Source organism: Mercenaria mercenaria, unplaced genomic scaffold, assembly GCF_021730395.1.
Source record: "Mercenaria mercenaria strain notata unplaced genomic scaffold, MADL_Memer_1 contig_2076, whole genome shotgun sequence".
In the NCBI taxonomy this organism is placed as follows: domain Eukaryota; kingdom Metazoa; phylum Mollusca; class Bivalvia; order Venerida; family Veneridae; genus Mercenaria; species Mercenaria mercenaria.
In genome coordinates, this window is record NW_026460110.1 from 9,168 (window position 1) to 21,990 (window position 12,823).

Sequence of the window (12,823 nt, forward strand, 5' to 3'; positions counted from 1 at the left end):
TAAAATTAACACATACGTGACATTTTATAAATATTTCTCAAACAATTACAAATAAGTAATCAATAAACATTTTTGAAACACTAATAAAACTGCCTTTTGGAAGATATATGAAATAATGTACGAATGGGGCACCCGGAATGTCCTTTCCCCCATTAACCCTTATCATGCTGGACATGACTGATCCTGCCTTTGCGACCAGTGTACATAGCCTGCACATCCGTACAGCCTGATCAAGATCTGCACTGTTCGCCATTCAGTCAGTTTCGTTTTGGTAAACACCCCTTTTTACAATTAATGGAACTGTCAAAATTGAAAAATGGATAAGTTCATTATAAAAATTTAGAAGGGTAAGGGTTAAATTGGTAAACTGCTTAATTTAACGTGTCTGCATTCATGACTTACAAAAACAAACAGAAGAAAACAAAAGAAAGTTGCCTATCTGCACGTTTTCATAACTCATGGTATAAATCAGTCGGTAAGGCATGCTCTTGAATATTCATCTCATAATTGTTGACGGTAGGTCATATATTTAAATCTGCACATAAACGATACTTCACGAAGGTTTATAGTATCTTAAAGTGACTGAATGTCTAAACGAAAATGGTGGTTCTAATAAAATTTACGCATTTGATACAGAATATGAACAAATTCCTACTGTTTGGAATATTATTTCTAACACGGACATCTGAAAGCCGAACATGTAAGTAATATAAAACTGAAGCGATGATAAATACGTAAATTGTATATTAAAATGAATCTGATTGAACATTTTTTGTTGTTGTTGGGTTTAACGCCGTCTTCCAACACTCTATTATTCAATTATCTTAACCAGTGTTAACCTGAAAAAATAGGTCCCGTCCAGGATACGAACCTACGATCTCAGATTACAAGTGTTTGGTTAATAGGACGGGATTTACAAGTAACAGTTACTGAAATAAACTTTGAGACTCAAAAATTAACTGTTAGTCATAAAAGTTTTTAATTGGGATGAAAACTGCTTGGAAAAAATATAGGTGTGTGTAACATTAAGACTTACATTTTTCAAAAGTCTTGATGTATTTAATATGATGCAAGGTGTGGGGAAAACAAGTTAAACTTTGTAGTTTATGTTTCGTAGGTTTTGCATTAAATTAAACTAACTTTTACAAAAAAGTAGTTTAATTAATTGATTTGATTTAAAGTTAAAGCGTGATTTACGTAACGATAGTAACTTCAGTTAAAAAATTCATATTATTTTCACAACTTTGAAATTAGATAAAGGTAATTGTGTTACATCATAATTAACATTGAACACTGCCTAAATCAAGGACGCAGAATGTCTCTCAGAATCCGTAGACGACATATCGAGTGTCGTTTATGAACAGTTTAATAGTTCTATCAAATATTTATTTCTTATATAGATGACATGGAGGACTATTGTGGAAAGGAGCTAAGTATGATCCTTGAGTCGACTTATCAGCTGAAGCTTGAACTCTCGGACAAGCATATTTACGATCGAGAGTGGTCAAGCAGTTGTGAGACAACAGTAGAAGCCTGGAACACACCGTATAGAAAACTGATGTTCTACTTTGATGACCTTGATCTTGATTGCGATGATGGTCATTTAGAATTTTTCGTTGGTCAAAGAAGTAAAACAAGGATGACCGGTACTTTTCCAGATTTGTTTTTATTTGCGTGTATCAGTGCTGTACACTGGGCACGTTAAAGGGCTAAGTTAGCCGGACAAGCCTGTATCTGATTTCTGATCTCTCTGTCGTGGGGGCTTTGTCTCACTCTGTCCCTCTGGTCAGATCGCTCTGTGTCTGTACTAGTAGAGGATGAATTATGCGCCCTGTGTGGCTGCATTTGAACTATGTAAAGCGCCTTTGAACGTGAAATTGATCATGAAAAGAGCGCTATATAAATCTGGTATAATAATAATAATAATAATAATAATAATAATAATAATAATAATATTTACCTAAAAGATTGTTTAAATGTATAAATAGCATATTTTTACGTTACATGAAAGAAAAACAATCATGATTACTGAGATAAAGCCATTGTTTTATGTAAAATTATTATTGTTCTGACTCGTTCACCGTGGGTAAAAATAATTTGCTGTTTAAAGGTCCGTAATGCTTTTTTCCTTCTTAAAACAGATTAAACAGATTTCCGAATAGAGTGTATGCGTACTTACGTGTTTAGAAAAACATAGTTTTTAATATTTCGCATGGAGTGTTATAGTTAGAGCCATAAGGGGAGATAATAAAAATCAATAGAATCAATAAAACATTCTAGTATATTCAGCAATATTCAAACATTCGACCAATTTTAAAGAAACAATTTATCGGAGATAGGATTTAGCAAGAATTAATATATTGTATGTTTATAACGGAAAATATGGCAGCCATATTTTATACAAAGGTATTATGAGCCTTTAAATTTATATCTATGGCGCAAGATTTCGGCCGTCCAATAAATTCAGTATTTGTCAAACAACACTCACTTTAGAGCTTGGAAAAATACCTCTGTTGCTTCATGCACAGTTTCATTTTCCTTATGACTGCTTCGGTCTACAATATTGACAAAAGAAGTCGCATTTCATGTTGTGAACTTTAACACCTAGTATATTTCCTGTAGTCTCCGTGGCTTTGTGAATTGGGTCTCTGACTCCGGATCAATTGCCCCTCACTGTTGTTGTGTTCGAAAGCTTACTTGGGGTGTAGAACCATTTCATGTGAAGAAACCATCCAGCTAGAGGTTTGTTGTTGCTATTAATGTGACCATCCGTGACGTATATAGTACCAACATGGGCACATGGTGCCTTCCTTAACCTTATGAAGAACTAATGTCGTAAAATGTCCTAAACTTATTTCCGTGTGAATTAAAACCTCACAAGATTGGCATAGATCTATATTTCCTTCTGTTATATCACTAGATATACTCAAACCATATTCTAACGTCATTATCAATCGTACTTCTACTACAGCATTTCTCTCCCTTTCCTCTAACGTACGTATCATGAATGTTATGAACCCGTTATTACAATAGACAATTTCCGTGCGATTTCGTTATTTCTCGTATTTTGTTTCGGAATGCTTCGGTCGTAAATGTAGTTCATACCAGCAATGGTTTCCGTATTCAAATGGAGAATAAGGAAAAACGAAATTGAATTTCATTAAAACTAAGAACATAGAATGCATGCATAGAACACCATTGTCAGAGGCTGTGCCTAAAAACAGATACGTTGCGCCTGTGTTATATTACAGACCCCGGTATATACCGGATTCAAGCAATTTGTACAAAAAATATTTTATCTCAAATGTATATATTTTGCAACTATGGTGATACTAACCATATCCTTTAGTCAGTATATTATGCATATTATACACTTTAAATGCGTGCGGACTTGAAAAATAAATGCCTAATTTTGCCGTGCGCTCCAGCAGAACGGCTGCACCAGATCTGTATGGAGAAAAATCGTTTTATAGATGCTTAACTATATTTCAGGCTTAGAGAAAAATATCTGCGGGGAAAATAAAAAATCTCGTGAAGTATTTACAGTCGATGCCAGATATCTTCGAATAAGATACGTTCCCAGAAAGAGTCAATCGAACAGTGACATATTTTCAATGATTGTTACATCTTACAGTGACGGTACGTACTGGGATAATATTTTATCCGCTCCCTTTCCCTTTTAATGTAATATATGGGCTCTGTGATTTGACAGATATCTTGCGGCATCTTTATAAAAGTTGTTTTACTGTACTGTTTGATATATTTTTCCGTAACTGTTTTTCTCCTTAAAATCTCTTTAGATATAAGATGATGCGAGTTATAGTATGAATGTTTCTAACGAACTTCAAGAGTGATGACAGGAACGTTTCCAAATGTTGAAAATATCTTAAAATATATCGTTGTTTGACATCAAAGATCTGTAGGTTTTCAATTTTTACTTTATTTGGCGATATTTTTTATGAATTTGTGTGCTGGGAAATTTAATTGTTTAACAAGTTTTAGGATAACTTAGTTAGCAAAAAAAAAAAAAAAAAAAAAACAATTCCGAAAAAAATAAAATTCGTGTGTCAGCAGTTTACATATGGAAAATACATTTTGAATATGAAATACGCATCATCTGAGATTTGAAAGAATCAAAAAGTACTTTTTTCATGGAGTCTGCAGTAAAAATTTGCTGATTGCCGGTGGTGATTTTGGGAAAATTTATGACACACAGCTTAACGGCAGTATGCAGACGGAAAAAGTTCCTGTCATAAATGACTATATCCACAATCATAACTCATTTCGTTACTTTTAAAACTAATTTCATAACTTGATAACAGAAGAGTTTCAAATTCATAAATTGTTTCGAGTTTCCTTGTCAATGAAATGTACATATGTATCAAGTTTTTTTCAAGCAAATAGACGCTGTTTCATGCATTGGGTTGATTGTCCATTGTATATGACTGTTACTTATACGAGACAGTTTTTTTTTTAACAAAATGTAGTGAAACATATCTTTAGGTTTTTGAAAATGGAGCTGTTAATTTCCAGACAAGTGTCCGAGTAATGCTTACGAATGTGACAACTCACGTTGCATCAATAACGATATTGCATGTGATGAGCACGATTCCTGCGGTGACGGGTCCGGCTGCGATGATGACGTCACTGATGCTGGTTTCATCATTGGCGTTGTCATTGGAGGATTAGTTGTGTTAGCGTTCATTATCAGCGTGATCGTCTGCTGTATTTGTTGTAAAAGGAAGACTGCAAAAGCTCAAGGGACAGTTCAGGTATGTACCATGATATTGTCTGGTGTATTAGCTGTAGTATAAAGGCAAAAGAGTAAGGGAATGGATCAGGTATGTACCATGGGCTCGTCTGCTGTGTTAGTTGTAAAAGGAAGTCTGCAAAAGCTCAAGGGACAGTTCAGGTATGTACCGTGATATTGTCTAGTGTATTTGCTAAAGTTTGAAGGCAATAGAGTAAGGGATTAGATCAGGTATGTACCACGAGATCGTCTGGTGTATTAGTTGTAAAAGGAAGACTGCAAAACACATGGGAAGTTCAGGTATGTATTTTGAGATGTTATGATACAAATAATTTAAAAACACAGCGCATTATTGTGACCATGAAGTAGTGGATCCGCAATAAGAAACGGCATTATATGTATTCTCTGTGTTGGATTTTACAGAAAGTCACGAGCGCGTCCGAAGATTGTCGGATTTTCTAACTAGAATCGTGATAACACGAAAACTGCCGAGAGTCGTTGTGAATCCACTTCCTGCGAAAATATTTACATACTAGGCGACCAATGGAGGTGACCGTGTGTTGTGCACTTTGGGTTCGCACATATTATTTAGCATTTTGCATTAATAAGATTCTTAAATTCGAGGACGGCAACCAACTGGTTTCAAGCATATGTCAGTGGTGTACGTGCCCGACCTTATCTTGAATAATGGCACCCCTTGCTTCTTCCAACATTTTTTTCAGATGGAATAAAGGCAATATGACCGAAATTACCTTCAGCAAAAACAAAACAGATAGATGAATAATTTCTTTTCGCATTTTATAAATACTGTAGTGTTTTCTGTTACACTGTTTTACTTGATGAACTTACTTATGCTGAAACTTTCTCCCGAAGTAATGAAACTACTGAATAATGAGGTATATCTCGATGCTAGGTTACTGACATTTTTATACTAAATAAATGTGACAATCCTTATACCCCTAACCCCACCCCCATCACCCCTCCCCCTAAAAGAACACACACGCACGCACGCACAAACGAGCTTTTCTTTATTGATATTCATTGTTTCATTTCTATTTGAAGATAAAAACGAAACTGTACTCATTCGCTACATGGTATAATATAATAGCTATGTGTACTTATTTTTCTGTTATGTTTGCAAGTCGCTTATAATAAAAATATAGTACATGTTGACCTTTCAGTTTGGTCATGATATTAATTTTAATGTGTTGGAAGTGATTCGTACCGTATATAAACATCACTTAAAGTGTGGTCCGTGTATCTTTTCTAATTTCCTACCGCTTTATTACATTTCTATGTAATAAATTTGCAATTTCTAATTATAATAAATTTTATTCAAATTTCATGTTAAGTATCAGGACAACTCCGTTGCTACAGCAGCTACAAATGCTACTTCCGGTCAACGCCAAGGATATAGTCAACCAGTCTATGGAGAACCTAATACCAACAGACAGACACAGTATCCAGTCGCCTCAACAAGTATTCTACCAACAACTCCAGTAGCATCGGGGTATCGAGCTACTTTCCAAGAACCTGTTCCAGTATTATCGTACGGACAACAACGTATTTCACCACCACCATATTCGGAAATCTTCGCACAGTCTGACCACAAAGCGACATCCGGTCCTTATACTTCCGCAAGCAATAACAAACACGAGTAAATAAACTTTGGCAGTGCACGTGAACCACGTGCATACGGCAATGCAAAGCAAGCATCTCGGAAATGTTAACTTAGATGATCATGTCACCTGTGATTTTATTGTAATTTTTGACATAATCATGATAATTCGTATGTTATCCGCAGACTGCGGGTTCGATAGTCCAATAATAAGATGCCGGACAACGTAGATATTAAGCAACTTTTTGTAAACCGATATAAAATAAGGATTTCAAGATAAAGTTGAAGTTTAGTTCATGATATTTGATCCGACAAATAATTACAGCAGCGGTCTGGAAGGCACTTCTCTACATAGAAGACTCTTATTCATGTGATACGCAGACCGTATTTAGCTCTTTCTGTAAATTGATATATGTTGGTATTTGAACAGGTTTTTATCATATTTTTTAAATTTACTTATCATTTTTTAGATATATCAATATTCTTGCTAAATTTACTGAGCGAAACGTAGCTTTAAAACTATGAACAGCGTCATTTAGCATCAATGCTTTTTCTACATTTCACCCAGCGTAGCACAATCAGCAGAGTGAAACAAATAGACACTCTCATCCAATCAGGCAGGGTGTTCCATAAATCGTTCATTTTGATAAATTATCTATATTGCGTTATCAAGTAGTCTGATTTGCAAACTGAAATCACGTGGCATGGTCACAAATTCGTTCTTCATACGGCATTCGCCGAAAAACATCTTATGAAATTTGACTCTTTAAATCGTTAGCGTAGACGGCGACTGGCGCCAGACCAGAAAGAAAATGCCTCTGTACATGTTATACCCTACCCTTAGGTATCCTATAAGAACCATGGTCATGAAGGGGAAATATACTTACCCGTTTCAATCGTACATATCTCAACTTAAACGCACAGTTCGGTGAATGGGTACCTAGTATATTAAACAAGCGATAATTTATCTTCCATCGTGCACCAGTCACATTGTCTCAATATATTAATTTTAAACTAAAACTCGAAATGATGAATGAAATTCATCTTGTATATAATATCTAATTTGAAATCGTACATTTGAGTGCATCTGTTTTGTTTATTTTATTCATTTTGCACATTTATATGCTGCATTTTCACATTTTAGCGAACAGGTGTAGCAAAAAGACGATTGACATACATTATTTTCCGTACGGCCATCGTCTTCGCATGTATACACTAGCATATCGTACTGACATCGATTATGTTCCGCCTTTTTAAAAAACAAAGATCAAACAGAACCGGAAGTGATAACCGGAAGTTATGAACAGGTGGCAATCAGGTATGAGGTATTAAATGCCACTGCTACTATTTTCTACATAAAATTAACAACTTATAACATATTTTTATCAAGATTTCTAGCATTTCACTTCCTGCGAGACTACCCTTGTCTTGAAGGTCTGTCTTTAGGCAATCAAAATATACCCCAAAAATATGGGGTTGACATAATGCAGTGAAACCATGGTCACGTGACTGAGACACGTGATGAAACCGCTAATATTGCATACCTGTCAAGACACACGCATTGCACGTGTGCCACACGCATTTTGGCCTTAGATCACGCTCACACGCCTACTATTCAAGGTCACACGCATGTTAAAGAAATAAAGCAATCAATTGTTTTTTTCGTAGAAAATTATTGAATCAAACATGCAAGGTGGCGTTGACACAGTGTTTTTATACCTTATAATACAGCTTTTACATTCACCGGTGCAACATGTTATTTCTACCGCATGAATAAACATCACAAACAGTAAACATGGAGGGAGACTATTCAAAACCAGATCTATTGTGTGTTAAAAGTCAAAATTTTCTATGTGAGGGCGTTTCCGGCTTTTAAGGATCATCGCCCTACAGACCCTCACGAGGGAAACCTTCCCTTCGAACTCCGATCACACTCGTGGCCTTTGTGGAGCCTTGACAGCTATGATATTGCCTAGATAGACATCAGGAAATACCTACTTTCACTTTCATTTTACAAGGCAGCTTCCAATCACGTAGCTTAAAATCATCTGCGGACATTCCTTTTTACAATCAAGCATCAATAAAGCTTATATCTGGCATGAAAATGGCCTTTACTAGGCGGGAAAATTGCACTATATATTGATATGGACTACATTCGAGCGGACCACGGAGGCATATCGGGCTAATTGCCCCCTTCATGCCATCATATTTGTTCTGGCATTGAAGAATCAACACGTGTTCTGCAATTTTGTGAAATGTTTCGTTAGTTTTTCGGCAGTAAGTATACTATAATACATCACTGAAGTGGAGCATCTGAGGACGTAGTCCCAGAATTACTAACTATTTTACATAGCAAGAATGAGCTCCGGACAAGACGATGTCTTACCCTTAGATGGAAAAGAAGATGAAAATAGAATGGACTTTGTTTAAATGTCTTCAGAGGAAGAATTCTCTTCGACAAGTAAAAAACCCATGTCTGTTATCATTAAAAAGACTGGTAAGAAATGTAAAAAGGACGCTCCGAAGGAGAAATTTCCGTTAAAACAGAATGTAAAAAATTCTAAATCAAAAGACAAGAAAAAGTAAAAAAAAACACAGAAAAGGTTTTAGACCAAAATAACAATGAGACTTATTCTGCTGAAATTTTGCCTAGTAGTAGTCAAAGTGTTTTAGATATTACAAAGCTTTCTGCTTCAGACATTAATAATTTAAGAGAAGTCCTAGGCATTGTACAACCAGCTGAGTATGATGCTGAACCAGAAGCTCAAGGGTTTGATCCTTCATGGCCTCATGTACCAAATTTACATGTTGAGGTAGACAGAGATGATATTTCAGACGGAGAAAGTCCACATGGACAACAAGGTTTTTCTTACAAAGATATGGCTAATGCTTTTGTTGAAGAAGGTGAAATTGTTGATGATAAAGAATGGGATCTTCCACGTTTAAAGACCCCTGAAAAAGGTAAACTTATTTCATCATCATTAGCTAAAATGATAAATGTGGCATGCACTTCTTCCTGTGACATTGATTCTTTGTTGACAAAATATAAAGTTCCAGAAAACTGTGAAATGATTATGGCCTCCTACCGTTAATCCAGAAATTTGGAAGGTAATGGGTAAAAGATGTCAGTCTCAAGATAGATCAATGGTTGACACTCAGAATATTCTGTCGGCATGTATGAATCCGATAATGGTCTTGAAAAAAGTGATACAAAAGGATTATTTTCTGATGCATTAGCACTTATTGGTCAAGTGCAGTACAACCTTCAGTACACGATAAGACCGTCTTTGCAAAAGAAGTGCCAAAGTTTATGTAGTATTTCCACACCAGTTCAACTCAGATATTTGGTGATGATATTGCTAAGACTGTTAAATTTTGTGAATCCTCACTCTATCTAGGGAAAGATTATTATTATAGAGGCCAAACATGTAGGCGCCGAAGCAGTGGAAGGTTTTGAAGTTAACATATTTCGCACTGTGATTCATCTTTAAATGACTTTTACCGTGTCGTTGTTGTTTGTTTATTTGTTTTTATTTGTTAATTTTGTATAAGTTATGTCTTTTTTCCTCCAGCTGAAACAGAGACAAATTTCAAAGTGATAGCCATTGTGCAAAACGACCACAGATAATTCATTTTACCAAATATTTTTCTAAATGAAACCTCAAAATAACAATTATAAAACACAAAATAAAATTGGCGATAATTCTGGGGAGCCTTGAGTAAAAAGATTTCATCGGAAAGAAATTAAGCTCCAATTTTTGAAAAGTATGACCTTGCTCTATGCATTCATAAAGAACCATAGGGCAGAAGTAAAACCTACCTATATACATTTATTCAACACTTTGTAAAAATAAATGCAAAATCAAGATGTAATTAAGTATTTTTCAAAGATGTCTAAACATTCATCCTTCAGGTCAAATTCATTTGAAACAGCAAGAAATGACTAAGAAATGGCTAATCAAAAAAAAGCATTTCCGCTTTTGAACGACAGATCAATGATAATATGTCTTAAAAACAACAGTTTATTTTACTCGAAAAAAGAAAAATAATGAACAGTTTGGTTATAGCAGGGTTTGAACCTATGCCCTCCTGAAAAATTAGTTAAAGTAATCTGAGACTCGTGGTAGGAATTGAATACTCTTCAAAAAACAAAAATACATTATTACGGGTACGTCATTTTTCCTAACCATCGTATTAGACAATAATCATTAACAGTCCGGTTTATAGCGGGGTTCGAGCCCAAAATTTCCCTCATACCGACAAGAAAATCGCCCCATTTGATCAATGTTCATACATTCACACATAATGTTTGTGTTGGGTGGGGGATTGCATATCGAAATATAGATGTTGTGTTTGTTACCTTTATATTTTATCTGATATTATGTCCCTCAATGTTACCAAAATGGGATTTGAAAAAAAGTCGAATTAAAATGGATGTTTGTGTGGGAAGGTAGGGTGTTTTAGAGTAATTTTTGTGCGAGAAAAAGGGGGAAAATGACTGGGAAAAAGACACCCCGCCCCCCCCCCCCCCCACCTCTAAAATAGGGGATATTTTAATGGGTGTACGTTCATTTTAGTGCACGGTCGTTGCTTCAAATAAACCTTCAACGGCGGTAATATACTTTTGATGTCCAGGGATGAATGGGATGATTGAAAGTTTCTACCAAACTAGAAATAATATTTGCATAAATAGACTTATCGTAAGTATATAAAAAGCAGAGTGTTGCCTTTATTGAGATCAAACAACATGGGTTCAGTTTCCTATCAACACGGCGATTTTAATAGCAAAAGAAATGTGGATGCTATTTGTCATCAGGTGAACTGTTTGACGGTGAAAGCTCATGGCCTGTCATCACAAATAGCTAAGAAATATCTGTGGGCTGACATCTATGCGAAAAGAAAATCGATTGGAAATAGAAATCTAGCCACGGTGGAAACGAGAGGAACGCCAGGCGATGTTCTTATATACGGAGACAATTCGGGCTTTCACGTTGTTTTTTTTTTTGTTAGCCCAGTGGGAATACGGAAAATGCTTTCAGTCGCGAAGGAAACAAATTTCACCGTTTTATGATACACCAGAGAAAAGGTCGGAATGGTTCCAGGAATGCTTGAACAAATTAGGAAAACGCGATGACTTACAAACTATTGCCTTTCCAGAAAATATTGGATGCGGCTTAGCTGGAGGGAATTGGAAACTCTACTTAGAGCACATTAAAAACTTTGCAAAAAACAATAAAACGGTGCTCACAATAAAGTATGATAACTGAATGCATGAGACATTCGGAGACCGCCTTGGTTCACAAGCACAGTAGAGGAGACATCACTGTTGCCAGTAATACTGACTTTTCCAAGGTGGTGTCAACTGTATGCATTTTTTCAGGAGAAGGGCGATATTTCGAGACCAGATTTATAACTTTTAAGTATTAAAGAAATGCAGTATATAAGCGTCAGGAAGGAGTTAATGTTACATTCATTCATAAGTTCAAGATGGAAAATAACTCTGTAGTATTCGACACAATGGCGAATTCCTTTAGTACTGTACTGAGCGAGGCGTTTCCGACACATCACAAAGTGTCGATTAATGAAGCAAATGTAAGCCGATGAAGCGAAACAGCCCATTTTAATAACAGTACCATGAGACATCTTCTATTTGGTATGCTAAAAGCGTAAGCAATGTACCTGTAACACTTTACTGTCAATAAAACAGGTTATTTTCTGAAAACATGCATTTTTGCAGCCAAACGCGGTTGCATTCTGATCTAAAGCGTTGTGCACATTTGTGATACAAATTAACTGCACAGGTTCAAACATTCTGTAAAATACACCAGGTATTGTTGATTAAGTGTGTACAAGGCTTTTAGCACCATAATGACAGTATTTAGAGCTGTCTACAAAACAACTGTGACGTTCAAAATCAATTTACAGCGTACACACAGACAGTGCGTGGCAGTCACAACTGCATTGAACAAAATGAAAGTAAAAAGTTCTCTCTCAGTTTTGGAGCTTTATGGAATAATTTGGAGGATTTGGAAGTAACAAAATGAAAAGGTAGGTGGATTTTATGTCAGTGAATGACATATTCTTGCTTTGATAAGTTTGCAAGTTTCAACCCTCGTAGTTTTCTGTTGCATGGATGTAAAATATCTCTTTTAGGACAAGAAAGCCTGTTTGCTAGCGTATTGAGTGCATGTAAAGATTTCATTCTGGAACACTTGGTTTAGCATATTTTCGAACATGAAAGATTGTCGAAATTCACGTGAAATGCTCGCGAAAATGAGTGATTTTGAAACGTAAATATCTTATTCATTTCTCAATGAAAATTCATGATGTTGGTCTCATTCGAAAGCTAAACCCTTTCTTGTTTTGATGTTAATTTGTCACAATTTACAAAACTAGGGAAGGACGTGACTTTTTGTTCAGAAAATTACACACCACGGTAAACAACAATGGCCGCG

The 12,823-nt window shown here is 35.6% G+C and overlaps 1 protein-coding gene across 1 annotated transcript; it reads left to right on the forward strand.

Annotated features, from left to right (window-relative positions):
- Positions 1–498: 498 nt before the first annotated feature.
- LOC128552140 (uncharacterized) lies at positions 499–6,676 on the forward strand. The gene is made up of 5 exons (XM_053533156.1): positions 499–700; positions 1,401–1,646; positions 3,493–3,639; positions 4,534–4,772; positions 6,103–6,676. Exons 1-5 carry the CDS (start codon positions 601–603, stop codon positions 6,409–6,411), a joined length of 1,041 nt encoding a protein of 346 aa, XP_053389131.1. The 5' UTR covers positions 499–600; the 3' UTR covers positions 6,412–6,676.
- Positions 6,677–12,823: the final 6,147 nt, after the last annotated feature.